Source organism: Echiichthys vipera (genome assembly GCF_963691815.1).
Source record: "Echiichthys vipera genome assembly, chromosome: 5".
NCBI classification, from domain to species: Eukaryota; Metazoa; Chordata; class Actinopteri; order Perciformes; family Trachinidae; genus Echiichthys; species Echiichthys vipera.
In genome coordinates this window covers 20,192,727-20,213,949 of record NC_139830.1, presented here as the reverse complement: position 1 = coordinate 20,213,949, position 21,223 = coordinate 20,192,727, and the positions used below count along the sequence as shown (strand labels likewise).

General features: G+C 37.8%; 1 protein-coding gene across 2 annotated transcripts in view; it reads left to right on the top strand.

The window, feature by feature from the left end:
• The first annotated feature begins 604 nt into the window (after positions 1-604).
• cadm1b (cell adhesion molecule 1b) overlaps positions 605-21,223 on the top strand; it is a 146,092-nt gene continuing 125,473 nt past the window's right edge. For both annotated transcript variants that reach the window (XM_083913278.1, XM_083913277.1), the window contains exon 1: positions 605-688. In XM_083913278.1, coding sequence (XP_083769404.1) covers positions 613-688 — 76 coding nt within the window. In that variant the 5' untranslated portion in view covers positions 605-612. The remainder of the gene's footprint in view (positions 689-21,223) is intronic.

Sequence of the window (21,223 nt, the reverse complement as noted above, 5' to 3'; positions counted from 1 at the left end):
GAAATAAACACATCCTTTCTTTTACTGCAGCAATTAAAATGTCCTAAAACAGACTAGAATACACACTCTGTTTAACAAACAGCAGCGTACACCGCTATTGACCTGAACCCTGTATAATAAACATAAACTAAATGCTGTTTTACTTCATTTGTGCTTCAGCTATAAAACCGAAGCGCAGCCAGATGAGTATAGGTTGGAGTCACCCACATGAACTAACAGACTATAACCATAAAAGAAAATTACTATAATATTCCTATAAAGTGTCTGTGGTTCTCGGTGGTGAGTTTATGGTTACCTCACTGCGCTCCATTGTATTTTACACTTCCCATGGCATCACTGTAATATCCCATCCATATTCCTATTGGGAATTACAGTGTAACTTTTGCGTTCAGTGGTAATCTATACGGACAGTATCCGTTTTGACATTTTTTAAGGTATCCCTGTAATATTCCTATTATTTTATGGGCCGCGGTGTCATTGCAACATAATGCAGCCCAATATGATAACAGGCTCCCTACTTGAGCCCTCCCTCCGCCTCTCATGTGTCTACATTTCCATCCCATGGCCGTCTCTAGGTGATTTAGCGCCGCCAGTCTCAAGCAGGTGTCCAACATGGCGATCACGGGGAGCGGATCTCTCGCTATTTCTCTTTCTGTTTTCGTGATTTCAGCGGCGTTTCTTCCGAAAGGTGAGTTTTTTTTTTTACGTCTCCCGTGTGTGTGTGTGTGCGTGAATGTGTCTGAGATGCAGAATTACCAGCCTCACACAGCTAAAGCCAGAGGAGTAGCTACCGGGGAGAAGTTGTGGTGCGTTTGCGCGCTAGATGCGCACAAGCGTCCCCTTAAATCTCAGCATCACTTTCTATTGCCCCGATACCGCTGTCGACTCTCGAAATATTCCCGTGACTGTTGGGTTACTTAAATCGTAATTTAAGCGCTGATTAAAAGGGTGTTGTCCCGAGTTGTACCGACTGCAATAGGCTACTACAGCGGAGCGCTATAAAAAGTAGTGTTAGTGCTGCACAATTTGACAGGCGGAGATAAAGTAAAAGCAGAGAAAATCGAGTGAAATGTTCGTACAGTATTTAGACCTACGGGACAAGTTGAAGGCAATGCGTGCACAGAAACGTGGCTCTTTCGTATGAAATGAGACTGATTCTCCGGTCATGACAAACGCGTACGGCTCAAACGCACTTGTATCCTCTAAGTCATATCGCGTAAACCTTCACAGTCCCAACTAATCACACTGTCTACACATCTCTTAAGTCTGCGCTTCAGGTGCGCTTTGGAGGAAAAACACGCATTGCAGCTCTAGTCTCGCACAGTGTCATCTGGCCGTACAACTGCAGCCTCCGATGGCAGTGTGTGTGTGAGTGAGTGTGTGTGTGTGTGTGTGTGTGTGTGTGTGTGTGTTTTCAGTCCGCAGTCTTCACTTCTCTCCTCCTGTAAGTGAGGTTGGAGATGTAAATCTGCCATGTCGCTGTTGGGGCTTTTTTCTTTCTTTTCTTTTTTTCTGTTGAACCAGGGGCGCCTAAATGTGCACCGCCATCCGGTCGCCCCCCCCCCCCCCCCCCCCAATTCCACAGGGGTTGCATCAGAATTGCATACGTCAGTGCCCCCCCCCCCCGAAAACGTATCTGCTGACAATACTGACGCATGTTAAGCGGTTAAAATGTCAGCTTGCAGCCGCTATAAAGCCCTCCCTGCAGTAGGATGGACATGTTGTGTTGTCAATCCCCAGGTTGTTAAAATGGTAAACAACAGTTGCAATGGCAGGTTTACACTACAAGTGTACAGAAGAAGGGCACTGGAGCGACTTCTTATTGCCATTGCCATTGAATATTGCCAGTGGGTACATACTGTGTATACTGGTAACTGCATCACCCTTCAACAGGTCCACAGAAACTCCTCAAAGCCATTTGTGTATGTTTGTGTTTGTGTTTGTGTTTGTGTTTGTGTGTGAGTGTGGTGGGATTGCCAACCTGCTCCCAAATTGAGGTTAGGTCTACAAGTTTTTTGACAATGGGACCTGAACCCCCCCCCCCCCCCCCCACACACACACACACACACACCCACACCCACATATGCTTCCATTTCCCAGTTGTTATTTATTAGGACCTGTGATGAATAGCAGTCGAATGACATTTACAGCATTGTCTAGCGTCTCTTTGTCTCATTAAGTTAATTAACCTCTCAGATAAAATAATGCATCATGAATTTGCAATAACCTCCAGCTCAATACGATGAGGGATGCAGCACCAGGGAACTGAGGTACTATTAGATTTGTATATGAGAACTGCGGCCTCTCGGTTCAGGTAAAATCTCCAAGCCGCAGAAGGTCTGATCTAACCTTAGATTTGTCATTTGTTTGATTGTCTTTGTGCCAGCTGCTGGGAGTAAAATAAAAAGGCTTTGTGAAGTGCTGACAGTCTGCTTTTTGACAGCTTCCAATTTCTCTTTTCTTTCTCTTTGTAAATAATCCAGAATCTGTGGATTTGAACTTTGCCTCTATAACTGGTGAGAGGAAAACAGGCCCACTAACTGGATGCCACTTGTCACAATAGGAGTTTGTTTTAAAGATACAAAGGGAAGAGAGCTGATTAAAGAAAGACAGCTGATCCTGGGCATCATAAGAGAAAGCTGTTCTCACAGTATACACAGGGACTGACGAAGCTAAAGAGCTGCAACGGCTGAGCGTCCTGTTATGAAATAATAACACTTTGCATTTGAAAAAAAGAATCTCTATAGCAGTATTTCCTCTTCTTGTGTCTCCTGGGGCTCGGACTGTTGTAGCATATCAGATGGCCGAATTTCAGAAGGTTGCCTAATCGCACTTATTGCCAGCTTAAAGTCATTTGTCAAGTCTGAGTGATGGTGAAGTGGATCAATACGAGCTGTCATGAAGCCTCAAGGCACCGCTGAAAGATGGAAGAAACAAAAGGAAACATACAGTTGTTATGGTGCTCTTGGTTGCCAGTTGGCACGTGACATTGAGAGTAATTGAAGATGTCCGTCTCTTGCTGCTTATGGTGGGGTTTGTCTTTGAAACAGATACCGCTGAAATCTGCTAGTGTTCAGTGCGCCGCTCTACACTCAATTTGTGTTTACTTACAGTGTGTGTGTGTTCTGGTGGTTTGTAGTCTTTTATTTCCTAAGTTATAATTTTCTTTATAAATTTGATCTCCCTGTTTTTTATTCCGCTTGTACTCTGTCAGTGCATATTGTGGCCTACAGGAAGCACATGCATACCTGTATATTCATACTTCTGTTGAGTGCTAATAATAATAATGCCATCTAGGGCTAGTGGTAGTAGAAGTATTTAGATCCTTAACGCAAGTATAATTCGAAATACAACAGTATAAAAATGCTTCATTAAAAGTCCTGCATTCAAAATTGTACTTGATAAAAAAGTAACTATTAAACAGTAAAATATACTCAAAGTATCAAGAGTTACATAACTCAGTATACAAAACAAGTTACTCTCTGAGTGTGTTATCATTATTATTATTATAATAATAACACAGTATTCTATTTTACTGGTATAGTTTTACTGATACATTAAGCAGCATTTTAATATAGTTGGTCATGTTTGGGCTAAATGTTACCTCTTTATATAGTGCTGATAATAAAATGCATCATCTTGTTTTCAACCCATCAGTGGTTTTGTGCGTAAAATATTATTCTGCAAAGTAACTGCAGCTGTCAAGAACTGCCTGGCAGAAGAGATCTTGTATTTCAAGGGGACCTTCCTTAACTTGCACTGCAGCTGGATTCTCACAATATCACAAGATCATATGGAAATCCGTCCTGTCAGGCTTCAAGTCGGGATAATTCTTATAAGTCTCTCTAAATAAGTATTTTAATGGAATCCTATTGTTATGAAACCATATATCCAGATAACATGATACAGTTATGTGATCTCAATTGATTATAACGAGCACATACTAAAATTTCTCAAAAAATCTCATGGAAAATGTTTTTAGGGAATATCATTTGAAGATTGTTTGTTTTTTTAACACTAATATTTATTTTTTCTCTATAATTTAACTTGAAACCGTTGAGTTTATTTTGAACTAAAGTTCATAATTAAATGAGAAAATATTCAGTACTTTTCATTTGTTAACATTAACTTAACACTGAAAATGCCATTGACGGGCTAGCTCGATTAGCATTGTCATATTAAACCACGTTTTAATTAAGTATCATCAGTCGAAATGTTCCATATACAAATCTAATAGTGGCTGGTTACTTATAGACATGCGTTCCTTAAGGTACAGCTGAGAAAAATAATAGCAAAAGGAAAAGCCGCAGCTTTGTCTAAACAGCGAAACAAGTACGGCAAGTCTGAGTGGACAAACAGCTTGTTACAATGTTATCAGGTTTAGCTGCTATATTTTATACCCCTGTTTGCACTAAATTGTCATAAAAATATTACAAATAGGTTTCATTGCTGTTGTTATTTTTGGTACCTATTTCTCAGGTTCAGCTATTACATTTTATTTTAATTTCAGAAGAAGTTTAAGCTGGTGCTCAATTATATTTATGTGTTCATTTGTTACATTTTGTTTTACAAAGTTAGAGGTTAGCATATGTTGCAATATCATCAGTCATATAAGAACAGGAGAGACAACCAAAGAACGGAGCTGAACAGGCTTCTCTCGATGGAAAAGGTGCTTTCCTTGTATGTCATATGCTTTGTTGATCTAATTGGTTGAAGTAAGCCTGTGATAGACTGTGATAAAGTGATAGACAGATGGTTCATCCAATCACCTACCAGGTTTGTTTTGAAAGTGCCTGCCTTTTTCGAAACAGTTTCCAAACAAACCATCTGGCACGTCAGGTTAGGAGCTTCCTGGCTAAATAACTGATAAATAAAAACTGAAGATAAACATTGTGGAGTCAAAAGGTTTTACTTAAATTTGACTCAAGTACAGCACATGATTAAAATGACTTAGTTACAGTACATTCCACCATTGACCAAGACCAGAACTAACGATTTTCCTCATTAAAAATGTATCTGCACAAGACTCTTGATTCATTGATCTGATCTATAGAATGTCAAAAATAATGAAAAAGCAGAGGTGAGGCCTTCAAATTGCTTGAATCGTCTGATCAACAGTCAAACTTAATCAGTTAAATTATCACATTAGACAAAAAAAAACGCTTGATTGGCAAACTAAAAACCACATAATATTTGTCATTTTTCTGTCGACTGACTAATTCCTTATATTTGTAACACCTGCTACCTACTACAAATATCTACTCAGAACCACATGCAGTACATCAGTGCTTTCTCTGTAGAAAACTGAAGTGGCCTTCTCTCCACTATCTGTATGAAATAGCACTTAGAGAACAGTACCATGTTTCAGGATAAATTTAATACCACACTTAATGGCCCATTTATGTGTCCGCTTGTAAAGTATTTCATTGCAGTATGTTGGAGATCACCATACAGTACATCATTTGTAACAATAATAAACTCTTCTATTTAAAGAAATTGAATTTATTGCTCATTAAATTTACATTAAACTCTGCTTAATAAGCCTCACTCTAATTGCTAGATAATGCATAGCACTACTTTATGCCGTGGCAGCTAATCTTACTGTTGGAAAGGGAGAGGCTGGCTGAGAATTGGCAGCTTATGCATGGATGGAATTTGGCCACTGGTGTCAGGTCCAACAAATGAAGTTGTGTTGGCTAAAGTACACCTCACCTCCACACTGTTTTTTCTGCTGTATATGCTTCGAATTTTGCTGCTGTGTATGTGTGAAGTCCTCATCTGTAAAACGTTTTTTAAACCATTACTACCTTGCCTGAGCCTGGTAAGTGTGTGAATGTGGTGAACGTCCCAATCGAACTTCACCCTCGCTTTTGAGATCACTTTTTTAAATGGATCCAAGCGCAGAAGGTCCTTGCAGCTCCAAGTGAATAGATTTCACTTCAATATTTGTCCTTCCAAGTCAGAGGTTGGAGCCGATTTACACAGAAAGATGTTAGTTATGGAGGTCCGTTGGAAAAAAAAAAAAACCCCTCTCTTTCTATCCTTATTTCTTTTCAGTTCCTGAAAGAGAATCTCTACGTAGAAATATCACCTTGAGTGCTGGGTACAAGTTTTTTTTTTCCACTTGCTTAAGAGTGGGACCTTCAAGTGCTGCTGTAGACATGCTATCACTTTGAGTCATGTAGTAAGTAGAACTAGGGACATTTGGATGTACAGGTTTTGTACAGCGGTGTCAAACTGAGTGACAAACTGAGGATGATGAAAAATGTCTGTCTGTCTGTCTGTCTGTGTTAAAATGTAGTAAACAGTCAATTAGCAGAAACAGACAGATGACAGGTCCTTTCATGATTGTGGGGACAGAAGCTTCCATTCATGGCTGTGTGGTAATGAGGAGGAGAGCTGATGTCTCTGCTTATGAATATGACATTGTTCTCTCTGTTCCCTGGATCTGAGACCTCACTCTATTGGCTGAGATGCTCAGACGGTGACAATCAGGTCCACAATAGAGGAAAAAAAGGAAATGCAATGTTTTTGTTTTGAAAGGGGCATGGAGTGCACATTAGTATGGGTGATGGAGCAATTACAAGCTACCATTAAGGCTGTGAAGCAGTCAAAGCACATTACTTTCTTCGGGCAGATCTCCTCCCTAAACCTGCAACGTAATTCAAACAACAACACCCCCCCCCCCCCAGAATCCAGTGCAGAAATATGAAGATACTTAAAAATTGGTAAAAGGTATCCGGCCATTCATCTGTCTCCCACACATAACAACACAGATGCCATTGATTGTGCTTTTACGAAGTCTGGACGAGATTCAAACTTTGAGACCTTCAAACCATCCCCTAATTTTACTACAGTGTGATGTATTGCCAAAATTTTTGGAAATAAAGTTGTTCAGGGACTGCAGGAAGAATCCATCTGCTGTTAAACGTCTAATTCTCCTAATACTGTTACTGTTAGATTGTCTCCTGCAACATTATGATTTCACAGAGCCGCTTCATAAAAGTGCAATAAGGATAAACCTTCATGACTTTGATTATTCTTTTACATTGACATTTAAAAAAAATATATACATATATTTAGACTTTATTGAAATTTCTCGGCCGCTTTCGGATAGGTTGCAATATAATTTGTGACAAATGTTCATGTAGTGCCATCATCGGGTCAAAAATACTTTGGTTCATACTAAATCATATCAATAAAAAAAAAAATCACATTCCCATCAACCTCAGCTGCACTTTGTGTTAAGGGTTACTCAGACAACTAAGGTGGTAAACATAGTAAACAAATTTTAAGTTTTCATGCTGATTCTAGCATTTAGCTCAAAGAACAGACTCAGAGCTGCTAGCATGTCTGCAGACTCTTAGTCTTGTTTAATTCTCACCCCGAGTTTTTCCAAAGCACTTTTGTCTATAAGAACATAAAGGCATTTCAAGTATGTCCATACTATTTTCATGCAAAGCAAGATTAGGAGGCTCTAACTAGTTATATGGTACAAACTAAATTCTTTCTGGGTTATTTGATGGTAACAAGAAAAACACCTTTCTTTTTTGATATAACTTATTTTTGTATATTGCTTACCAACAGTGTGTCATTAATCTAACCTTTTCAGAACAGGCTGTTCTCATTCACTCCTCACACATATAACTATGAAAAGTAATGCACAGTCCATGAGTCCATGTCCGGGGCATGGTGTTTAAATCCAGGAAGTACTAAGCCAAAGTTGACCTTTTTTCTAATTCTAACCAAGTCATTTTGATGCCTAACCCTCATCGTCACCTTTTGTTTCCTGAAATGTAATCGTCGCTGTCTACTTCTGGACGCCGTTTCTTGACATTAAATATCATCACATTCCATAAGACATCATATTCATTTTTGTGCATGACTTTGCGTGAGGTATAATACTAACCTTTTGATGAGCATACGTTGTTGAGAATTATGCTGATTCACATAAGAGAAGCAGGAGATTAAACTCATTGCTCCATTATGACATTTTTAAGATTGTGGGCTGAGCAACATTTGCTCTCTTGTTGGATTTTTTCAGAAGTTAGGGATCAGTTCTACAAAGTTGGTTCAGTCATCCATGTGCCATATGCAATATCTGAGACACCAATGATCTGGTTCTCACAAATGTTATTTCATCAGAGCATTACAGCATTCAAAATTACATTTGCGCCTAAAGGGGGAACCACAAAAATAGTCTAAGCATCTTTCTTACTGATGATGGAGACAGGGATTGTATCTTTTACTTACTGCCTTGTTTCTTTAACATCTTATGGGCCATTATTTTTAAGAAACCATCCTGTGTTTAGATCAGTCACAGCTAAGGGGAATTCAACAAAAGGAGAACCTCTACACTGATTGAGTCTCAGACCAGAAGTCACAACATTAAGACTAAATAACTGCTGATCAATATGGAGGAGAAAGGACTCTTTCTGAGAGCGTAGACGCAATCTCTAATCAATAAATTCAGTTATCAAGCTCCCACTAATCCACTGCTTGAATTGGAATGAAAAAGGTTCTGGTACTTTAATCAGCAGCTGCACTGCCTTTGGCTTCCAGGAGATGTTTTTGTCTGGTTCACTAAGAAAAATGAGTCGGCTTATACATAGTTTCCCATTTTAGTGGGAGATTTAGAGATATTTAATTTGGGAGTTGCCCAGCCCACGCCCCTGTCTGCACCAGTCTGATCTACAATGTCCACTGTGGTTTCTATCGAATCCTGAAGGCGAGGGCTGTTCTCTAGCTGACAGAGCTCAGTTGCTGCAGGAGAGGAGCAGCACCTTCCTGTGTCCTCCCCTCTGGGCTTTTTTGGGCAGATCTGAACCTGATAAAATAACCACCGTGTACCTAGAGTCCTCTGTAAAATTAAAACACAGGTACTATGTACAAGTGAGTGCCAACAGAACACTAATCAATAAAACTTTGCTAAAATAAAAACCATTCTCTGTTAATGCCACGCTGAGATGAGAATAAAAATGTAAAAATGGTAATTCTTGCTTTTATATAGTGAAATATTGGGACAGGTACCCTACTTGCTTAACAGCATCCCCTGGAATCAGCCGCTCCCTTTCTTGTAGGAGTGCTGTTTGCAAATGCATTTATGCAGACTGAATGAAATATTATTCCCTTACACAGCAGGATGTAGCTAGACTTGGGGACAACATTAGAATAACCCTTCCAACTTTCTATGTTTCTGTTCAGCAGTGCCTCTGTTGCACCCTAATGTTCCTCTAATTTTATTTGAAGAGTACACTCAGGGATGCCAGCTGGAAAGAACAAACAAGTCTTAAAGAAACAACATTAAATACACTAAAGAAAAAAACAGTTCAACTTCCATATCATGTATTCAGGCCTGCTACATTCATTCTTGAAATGTTCAGTTTTTGATGACAAGCTACTTTTATTTTGACACTGATTAATTCAGAATATACAAAATGTCACACAATGTCCAGCCAACAGTTGTAAGACCCAATGATATTCAGTTAACATTATTTATAACATAGAAAAACAGATCACCCTCACATTTGAGAAGCTATAACCAGAGAATGTTTGTTGTTTGACCAATAGGTAAATTGGCTTATATTTCAGCAATACTAAAGTCAAGTAAATGTGGCTTGGACCAGTTCCCAGGCAACCACTCCAGGATGCTACTGGTCTAGGGAGTTGTTATTGGATTAATGGGACCAAAAAATAGAAACTTTTGTAGGGTTTCTGGAATTCAGTGGTTTTAGCAAAATTAGTATTTTATGTACTCCCGGTAATACCTAATATAATAATGTAAAAAAAAAGATAATTGTTACAGAATTTAAAGTCTATGCAGGATGTTTTGCGTCCTCTCAAGGTGAGTTATCAGAAAATATTGATGCTGTTTACAGAAGGGAGCTGCTGTCTGACAGGTTGGTGCTGCATGCCTTGGGGGCATTGTGGCTTTGAGTTATCAGCGTGACGATAGACCCATCTTAATTACTCTCAGATACAGCACTATAATCTGTCATTGTCAAGCTGATCAAGACTGTGCAAACCAAGCACTAAGACTCATTCACCCAAACCAGAAGCCTATTGATTACTTCTCATACTTGAGTCATTGCACTGCGGAGAGACATGGGAGGCAATAGAGCTAATGGAAGAGAGAAACTCAAAGTCACATTGTTTACATCTGAGATGACAGGTAAATGTATTTGAAAGGAAATATGGGCTTGATCCGTTGGCTTCCAAATAGCCGTCTGTCTGTGGCTAACAAGGAAAGTACAGCTGCCAAACGATCAACTGGCCTGCAGTTCAGATATTGAGCTCACTGCACGGCAGCTATTCTATCTCTAAATCAAATCTACGTGTGTGCTTGGCATAAGTGAACATTTTGATTTTCTGTAACTCTTCATATTCATTGATAAAAAGTTACCCCACACCTCAGCAGAACACAGCCACGCACCTTCTATAGTTATGTTTTTATCAAAGCTGACGCGTGGTTGGGCCACATATTTTCACTATATTTTAAAAGATTATTGGTCAATTCCCTTATACATACTCACTGCATACAATATATATTTCAATATGTGTACTAGTCTCTGTAATAGTATACCGTTTTTACAGGTATCTAAGAAACTGTTTTATACAGGGAATTTATACAATACTTGGGCTGTCTGACATCAAACTTTAAAATGCCACTGGCAATTAAACTTAACAAGGAGAATGCAAAAATAGTTTGATTTTTTTTAATTTAATGGTATTTTTTTTCTTGTAGCTGTTTCTCAACCTGATTTTTTAAATCATCCTTTGAGAATTACAATCTAGGAGAATAATTTCAATCGGTAGAAGTTAATTATTTATTTTTGCATGAATGCTGACTGTTTTGAACACAATCTCCAGTGTAAACACCACAAAACCTGACGTACTGAAAGTAGTATGTAATGGATTTGAGCCACACAGCCAAGGATTCTGTTTCCCCTGATGCAAAAAGATTTCTTACTGTACCTGTATTTTTTCGTCTTTTGTTAACATTTATTTAACTCCCCCTAAGCTTTATGAATCATGCACACTTGAGGTATAAAAACATTATAGAGAGGGATACTTAGTTATCGATGGAGAATAAGCATTTTTGTGTGTAATATATTTTAGAATAAAGACCTGATACTAAAAAAACTTCACAGTTTACAGCAACAGAAAATAGCCCAAATAGTTTGTTATGTTTGTGTTAAAATATATGTCAGTCAGTTTAGAAGTGATAACAACTTCCCATGGGGGTGTGTTTGTATTTCAATCACTTATTATGCTTTAAAAGACTGAAAAAGGTGAACAAACAGTTGCAACAAAAGCCCCAAAAGACTTAAAGGAATTCATTTGAAAACTTTGTATTTTCTTCACATTTTGTATTCATTTCTCTAAAAACATATTTACTTTATGTGTTTGCCTTTCGTATACTGGAATTGATATATTTTTTTTCTCGTTCCTGTTCTTCCAATGGGGTCTAATAAGGGTGTTGAAGACTGCTGAGTCTGCCTTAATGAGCTGCGGGCTCTAATGGAGTCAACAGTGCTAGTCTTTTCTATATCATTAGGTGCTGATGTTTGTTTTCTTTTGGTTCTTCTTTGCAGCACTTTATAACTTTCTTATTAAAAGTCTTGTACATCTTGCATTATACAAACTATTTTACTGCTGAAGGTACTCAGTGTGGATGGATCTCAGTGGCAGACCTTCATTAATGCTATTCATTTGTCAAGATAAGCCGATTACACTTGTCAGATTTTCACTCAAAGTTAATTCTTTCATCTGTCCTTTGTTCTTTGTTCCACCAGCATCTGGACAAAAGAAATAGAGATTTTGCAATTATATTTGCATATACTGTATAAATATTCTCAAAAGTGTACTATTTTTGAGGCTGCTTTGAGAAACTGCTCTTAAGTTTTGCATCTTTTTAACGCCACACCCATTGACACTAGAAAACGTTCTAGTTATGACAAATGAAAAAAAATAAATCAGGCATACATAAATGCCTTCCAACATCTATGTTCAACATATAAAAGTTACGACTAAAGTTCGAAGTCGCAGTATTTGTCATGTTGGCTAACGTGTTTCTGTATACATATATATGCACTTTGCAGTAGGGATGTGTAACTTCAAAGTCAGATAAATGTTTTCCTAACAACAATACTCTGAAGACAGCTGTCCCCTTGTCCACAGATTTGTAAGGAAGAGTAAAACTAAAACATACAAAAAGCATGATCAACACCATGCTTGGTTTCAATATCCAGATATATACTCAATGTGAATGTACCACCTCAATCTTTAATATGAATTAAATCTCCTTGTTATACTTTTAACAGTTACGGTATTATGTATTTATGGTATATTTAAATCCAATTATCTGTTCATTCATTTATTGTAATTATACTTATTTGAACTGCCAGCGGCCATGGAACAGTGTGTTCATTAGCAATAGGAAGTCTGTAGATTTCTAGCGTCAAAGTTCACACAATTTAACATTGTACATACCCACGATAATACCAAAGACATACAGTGTATGCAGATTTCGCTGGATTAGTTCAGATACAATAAAACACTAGCTCTCATGCTCACTCACATCCTGATCGCTGGTCACGTGACATACATTCCTGTTACTAACATATTAACTTAGTTATTAGTATTTTAATGACAAACTTGAATATAGTAAATAAGATGTGTGCATGCAACAGGACAGCTCACTGACAGAATAACAAAGTTGCATACTTGGGTCAGGCTGTTCTTGTGCACTTTCCACATATCCATTTTGTGTGTATTACACATTTTCCACTTCAGTTCGCAGTTTCGTAAGATACCATACACATGTTCGATCAGATCTCTTTGCACGTTATACATACCTGTTGATGAGAATACTTGTACACTGGCAGCAGGTGCAGAGACAGCTCTTGGATCTTTGTCTTGTCTTTGTGGACTGCATTGTAGCTTACAAGCAGAAATCATTACTTTACTCTGCACACAAGCTGAAGGAACAACTACAGTTCATTACACACATAAAGGTTCTTTTAGTGATCCATGCTCTTTTCTGCAATCAGGTCACATTTAGTTTTGACAGTCCACAATGCTTTCATGAATTGAATTGGTCATTGTAAAATCTGCGTTCAGTTTCTGTTGTTCTTCTGATATCCTCTGAGGCAAAACACATGTCAGCACTCATTAGCACTGAACTACTGTTTCAGCTGTCTTCTTTGACTTTTTGTAATGTGCCTTGATATTACAGCACAATGAGAGCTGTCAGTCCATTTAATGGAAGTACAGTTGTTACATGCATGTTACCACCGTTTCCATGAAAGAAGTCTGAGAGCTCTATTTTAATGCAGGTGCATGACGTAAACACAACGGTGCACTCTATTTTTCTTGAGGTTTAGCGGCTCATAAACAGTATCATTATTTGTGAGTTGTAAACAGGATAATTACTTGAATTGTCAGTTTAATGCAGCCATAAACACTGTTTTATTCCCAGTGTGGCTGCAGTTACTTAGTATCAACCGAATAATTTAAATTCACTATAATTTAAGAAGCACATTGTACTTAAAACTTCAAATCTAAGATATTTTGTATTTTATTGCTCAGAGTGTCAGGGAAAACCACTTAAATATTGCTTTTCTGAGTTTTTGTCAGGGAGGGGTCATACTAATAAATAACTTTTCTAACTAATCTAGGTCACTGTGCATGGACACAAAATGGTTACAACCTAATACAATATTACAAATTACCCAACATTTACTTTTGTCCGTCATATTTCTGCATAATATAAAATCAACGAGGCAAGTCGTGCAGCAAAATTTTCACCGACATGTTCCGACTTGAGGGGGCAATCCCATGAATTTACCCAGTCGGAAACTCGTTTTTCCGACACCACATGAATGCAGCATTTGTTTGCACTTTCAATTTGTTAACTTTCTTGGCCAGTTTCCTTGTAGGAGAAACTTTTGCAAACATTTAACACATTACCAAACTGTGGTAAGAGCTTTGCTTTTAAAAGAGATGAAATGATGCGATTGTTTCTAGCTTCTAACACTGACAGTGATAGTGTATGATAATAGCCTCTGTCTGTAATTCCAACCCTGCTTCCAGGACCACAAGTATGCAGTCATCACTTTCTGATCCAAATGTTGTTAAATCCTGAAAACAACAACAACAACAAGTATATACGTATATGATATATTTCTAACTGAATCCTACTCACTTCAAACAAGTGAGAAGAATAAATACAAAAACAGTGGAAATAACCAGAAATGTTGCAGTAAGAAGTTGATTGAAGGCATTTAAGATTATGTATTTACATTTAGTTTTATGTTTGAAGTTTTAATAAATAACTCCATCTAATGTTATTAAGCGGAATTCAAAACTGACAAAGAGAAGTGAATGTTTTTTTGTCGCCTTAACTAAAACTAATAAAGCAACACTCAAGTGGTTTACATTTGTTTTTATGACATTTCAAATGTCGTAGAAATGTTATCTTTAATCTCTGAAAAACACTTCAGAAATATATCAGCAAAGTATTTTTTTACAGCCTTGCTTTGTGGTCTTGGTCTTACCAAAATGAAAAGTTGTGTTTTGTCAGCACAAGTCCAACTTAGCTCTGTATAGGAAATCTCTGAGGAAGACAGAGTTGCTCCGGTCTAAAAACAGATATCAATAAATGTAAACAGCACTGGCCTAGGGATGTCATTAAAAAGAATAGCTTGTCTAGACCTCATAAAACCAAAACATATTGTTATTTCGAAGCAGCAGGAGTTATTGCCTGTGAGCACTAAGATGACATCCATCAATTTAGGGTTTTATTGGAAAATGTAGATAGGCTGCTTGGGAGATGTAAATGATTTACTTAGCATAAAGTTTTGCTTGAATGGGCAGGGAGATAGTGTAGTTAGTGAGGGCAGGGAAGTATGCATGTGACAAAGGCGGTATTGAAGCAAAAGCTGATTTCCCAAGCCTGTGGGAGCTGCGATCTGTGCATGAATAAATAGGCTGGACATGCACCATGTGGAACATTCTGCTTCAAATATCAGTAGACTTAAGGGTTGTCAAATGGCATACATGTGTAATAGGGTTGTTGTACATGATTTCATTTATGTCACTTGTACCCAAATGTCACATCTTCTAAGGTTTGGCGCTGATTGTTCCTCACTGTGTGAACAAATTGATGTTTTATTCTCTCTGTCTTTTTATATTGTACGTTCAGGCCAATTTAACTGAACCTCTTCACATTTAAAGCTCCTTTCATTGAATTTCTAATGATATGATGGCAAATGAAAACTTCATCTGTAATAAGAACCATTTATTCGACAGATTACAGAGAACAGACAAATTACTATTAACGTCATTACAGCCTGTCTGCAATATGATCATTTTCAATAAGTGGTGTGACAGTCAGCCACCTGAACAAATGAAATTAACATGGGAAAACAATTCATATTTGGTGCATGGGAGTTTTGTAAAATTCCACAGCACATTTTTTTAATGCAGCAACTTCAAAGTAAAGCATTTGCATGCAGTTGTGTATCACTTTGACACGTTGGCCTCATCTTTCAGTAAATCTCAAATCTACATTTATTCAAATGTGTTCAGTGCGCTGAAGGTTGACACTGCATAATCCATCAAAATGTTCCATTTGAAGAGAGGGGCTGGAATTATTTGAATCATCAGAGAGCAGCCCTGCTTGTGGTGAAGCGATAGAAGCTGTTGAATGTTTTAACCCAGGGAACAAAAGAAAAATCGAAACAATCTATTGATATATATGACAGTCCGACTATCTCTTTTCAACTACTGGCTGTTTCTAGCAACAGAATACAGTAAACAATGGTTTTCCTGTCATTTTCAGTTGTGATTTAAAAAATGCTTTAGGTCATAATACAGAGGGTATATTGTTTTGACGATTGGCATATAATTAATAAAGAAGTGAACATTTTGATGGTTTCATGTTTCATGATGTTTTTTTATTGCATCTTTTTCTTGAAAGAAATCAGGAAAGACTTCATGATTTAGTATGAACACCCTCATTACTGGTCACACCTGGCCCAAGACCAATTCTTTATATGTTATTGCTGTAAACAGGATGTTTCTGAGTCATCCCTACACTGATCATTAAGTCCTTTCACATCTTAAATGAAAGGCAGGAATTGCTAACAAAGATGTTATGTTCTTTGACAGTTAACTAATTCTCACACCTTTAGGGTTCATAAATTAAATTTCACCTACGTTCATGTTTTTTTCCTATGCAAGTTAATTCTAACTTAAAGTGGATTTCTACTAGACCGTGTTTACATGCTTTAATGTTTAAAGAACACATTATATTTCTCATACGGTCTGTCTGAATATACATGTCTGTATCTGTCTGTCTGTAACGCTCCGTTTTAGCGCCTGTCTCTTTAAGCCCCCCTCCTGAAAAATCCCAGTCTACTCTGATTGGTCAGCGTTTCTTGGTCTTCCACATCTGTGCTCTCAGTGTCTCTTTAGCCAGAGAATGACCGTAACAGCACTATGGCTGCAGTTTCTACATCTATACAGTATAATTGTGACATCACAAACATACATTAGTCATGATGGCTCGTTTAAAGAAACTGTTTCTGAATACAGGCTGTATGCATTTATCTGTGGATTGATCATTTGGACACTCTCACAGTATTTATACAGCACCTGCTTTATAATCTAAAAGGACAAGGACATCTCACTTTTTATAATATGGAACCTTTAATTCTGTGATCAAAGTATCTTTATATTTTTTTTCTGTACCTTAACTTTTATCTTCAGTTGGTCTGTGTTTTGGTGGTTTTTTTCATGACGTGTAGTAGAAAGAACCACTTCCAAATCGAAAACGTAAGTGTAAATTATCTGCTACACAGAAATTCAGTGGCATCTTGCTTGTGGCATGAAAAGATGTATAAATGTGGACATAAACTTAAAGCTGGCCACTATTATTGTTCGTCCATAGTTAGAAATTACTTTTCAGTTAGGTGGTTTAAATTCCCTTGTGGTACCATGAAGTGTAAAAACTGTAATTTTTTCCACTCTTTATTTGTTGGTGTGAAATTTGGTGCGATTTGAATATGGAAGAGAATAAAGAAGGTGTTTTTCAATAGCTGTCTTTCTAGTGACTTCAGTCAGGGTTGCAGTTCAGTCCGATGTATTATGTGAATTTAATGCTTTCATTTTCAACAATCTTGCCTCCCCACTGCATATGTGTATAGGTGAGCAGGAGAAGCAGTTTTTTTCTCCCTTTCGTCTAATCTCAAGGTTGAAATGTGTGGTAAGGGACTTGATTGTCCCATAAAATTGATTTTTGTTGATTAAAAACTTGACTTGAGAAATTACTAATCTGTATGGTACAATTAAAAACAAACAAACTACAGTACAACCTTGTACAACCAATTCTTACCTTTCTGGCTTGTTTACACTTTTCTTTTGTAATCTTAAAATGCTCCTAATAGTGTATGGGACACTAAAATGTAAAAGAAATTTACCAGGTGTTGAAATTTCTGACCAAAGTCTGACCAATTATTTATTCGGGCCGAATAAAATGATTTGCCAAGCTTCCTGTCTGTCATCCGTCGCTCTGTTTCACTTGCGCTGCTCATCCTGCGTTCCAGTGACATGGGAGGTCTGAAGTTCTACACATTTGCATACATTTAACAGCAGTTAAAGCTTATGTGTGTGCACTTGCCTGGTCTGAATAAATAGCTTACTATTTTGTTTAAATTTAACTTGGTTGTGATTTTAGTTTAAAAATTGTTCCAACAGAGACCACAAATGAACATAACCTTCAATAGAATGTTTTAATGCAGACATGATGCAGGGGCTACTACAATCCTCATGCTGGTGTGATCATTCTACATTCAGAGAGTGTTTCAGAGGGAATTTCAAAATATCAGGATATTTGTTGTGTATTGCGATATAGCATCAAAAATATTGGTTTCTTCTTTTTGAAATTGTAGTGTCATTTCTATACATCGATTTCATATATCTCCTCATTCATCTCCTTTGGGTCCGTAATTCATTTATTTTTTCATACTTGGCTAATACGCCGTTGTAGCCCAGCACTACTGAAAGGTCAAAAGAGAAAGGCCTCAGTTAGAGCAACAGAGGAGGGATTTCTCTTCCAGGACAGACGTATATGAAATAGATGTATAGAAATGACAATGCTATTTCAAAAAGTACAAACCATGTTAGGTTAACAAAATGGAATAAAGCTAGCCACACTCTTTTATGTTATCACTCGGCACAAAGTGCAGTCTGGAGATGGTAGGGCTTATTCAACACCTCTTTGTCAGTAACAAAAGTCAGGCATTATTTCTGTCTTTTACACACAGTAAACATCATCAGTCCTGCAAAATAAAGAGATACTTGTTGATGAGGAGCACAGGTAGAGGAAAAGAGAGCAGAGGGAACTTTCATGGTGTGACACATTGAGCCCATGGCTGACGAAGTGTTGAATGACAGTTGGTGGGGCCCTAGGGAAAGCACCTGTCTGTCAAAAGATATTGTAAGTGTAAGTGACATTATTAGGAAAATGCTGTCACCTTGTGCTTATGCAACGCATAAGTTTGAAATGATATTCATAGTAAACAAACTATTAGGCTGACAGGTGACATGATTTGTCCAGTGATTATGCATAATTATGTTTAATAATTCTTTCGACACACAAGCAGACAAACCACCTGCATGTTTGTTTTTTTCTCCAGCCGTCGCTTTTTATGTTTAGTAGGTCACATCCGAATATTCATCTCCTCTTATGTCATCAACGCTGATGCAATTTGCAGCAAAAAACATCTCACTCTTCAGTCTGTGCCTATGTATTGCCAATGCAGACCAACTCTGCCATCAGGCATCCACAATGGCATAATTATGGAGTATTAAACCGTCACAATGACATATCTTTCAGACAATATATATGCAAAAGGCCTACTTGCTTTACCCTTACTCTTGTCAGAATGGCCTGAAAAATGGAGATTTGTTTGCTGGTAGATCATAATTACGATTGGTATTTATGAGACCCATCAAGCCTTCAAGTGGAGCTGCATTTGAAGGTGACTCTGGGATGCATCACATCGCGGACACAGTGAAACCAGGCTTTCAGACAAGCTGTCTCCTCTCACCAAGCCTTTTAAATCATCATCACACTAGGCAGCTGTATGATACTTCACATGATATATCATCTGTTAGAGCTGCAGCATACGCACCACCAGCAGACAGTGACAATGAGTCTGGCAGCGAGCCGTCGCCAGCTACAATAGCCGCAGCCGTTTGATGCTTCTGTTGTCCGTTATTAAACCATAGCTTCCATGCTACTGTGTCAAGCGTCACTTAAAGCCAGTCATGTTTAAGGGACATTTCCTTAGTTCCTTTTTTGTCCTACTTGTTGTTTCAGTTGGATTTTTCATTTCTTCAATCTGCTCTCAGCAGCTTGTTGGACTGAAGATTCGGATAGCAGTGGGGTTCTGCTGTCTGTCCAAATGTCTCTGAACAAAAGCTCAGCTGTCTACATTTATGCAGACTGAGTAAACTGGCTATTGGTCATACTTAAGTAAAAGGACAAAAATCCAACCTGGGCCTCTCTCCCATTCAGACAGATTTGCAGCTGTCCAGACTCTTTGTGGACTAGTCACAACCGTTCTATCTCAAATGGGGCCAGTTTGAGAAGATGATTGACAGAGGGACATCATGCTAGAATATAGTTACCGAATGTAGTTACCGAACATAATTGGCATACTGTGTCCAGCACAGAATTGAAACTCAGATCAAACTGTCAAACTAGGCAGTGCTGATCAAATATGATTCAAGATTCTGTCACTGTATTGTCAACTTCTCACCTAAAATATTTTCAGAAACACTTTTTAGTGTACTGCCTAGTTGTGATTTGATAAACTTTTTTTTCCTGCTTGAAAACGCTCCAAGCACTGCGCAATCTATGCCATTTTATATTTTTATTATTTATTTATGGCTGCTATTCTTATTGTTCCATTTTTGATAATGATGCATTTGTGAGCCTAATTGTTGACATACGGAACATCATATCTTATTTTTGTTTGTTTAACTTTTATTTAACTAGGAGTAAAGGACTCATTAAGATTTAAAGACTTCCCAGTGTCCATGGTTGCAGACATAAAAAAACCCATAACAATTTAAAATTAAAACAGAACAAATTAAAGAATAATAAGATTTAAAAAAACTGCCACATTCAAAACATCTACAGCCAGATCTGAAATGCGTCCAATGAGACTAGCTCACAAAGATTCAAGTGGTTTTGCAACTAATTCTAAGCCGAGGCAGCAGAATACTTAAACGCCCTTCAATCCAAGAACAGCCTTATAAATAAGAATATGCCAATTGTTACAGGCTTTTGGTGGAAGAGGCGAACTATCTGACCCCATCAATCATAGACCAGTGGTGAGTAGGGGCTTTGAGATTTGTAATAAATCTTTGTGCTCCTTGGTAGACAGTATGCATGTATGCATGTATATAATATCACCCTAGGGAAAATACATCAGCAATCATACGCATTTTTGTCTTTTTTTGATATTTAATATTAGAGAGATGACAGGAAATGAGAGGAGGAATGACACGCAACAAGGGTCCCCAACTGGACTCAAATATGATTTAATCATTCTGAGCAGGCTGTCAAAAAACTAGCAAAAGTCTGAAGGTTTTTGCATACATTTGTCATACAATTTTTCTAGAAATGATTTTCTCAGTGGTAACTCAATAGTAACAGTAAGGAAACTGACATGTTTTTTTTCAACAACACCTTGTTTCTTATCATTGCAGTGAGAATTTAACCAGGTTATTCTTAGCAAGTTTTGACATCTACATGATTAACTACCGGCACAGCCAGTCACCAGTTCATGTGAAAGTAGCCTCTGTGTCCATGCTGAGATGTCCTTGTTTTTCCCATTACTCCATTCCTTTTTTTCCTTCCTCACACAGCCACTTATTACAGTTAGAGGGCAGGTGTGCGTCTGGCCTCAGCTGGGCATTATCCTGGCCCAGATTGTCCTTGGACCCCGTGTCTATCTTATAACCTCAGCTGCAGTTACATCCGAGGCTATTCTTAAAGCTTTCTTTAAACATTGATTAATCCACTTTAGTCTGATTCAGATATGATTAAAGGCAAAGCATCAAGGCATTTGATGGAGGTAATTACTCACTCATTAGCCATATGTTTGACAAGTATGCCCTCCTGGCATTGGAAGCGTCTCTATTAATC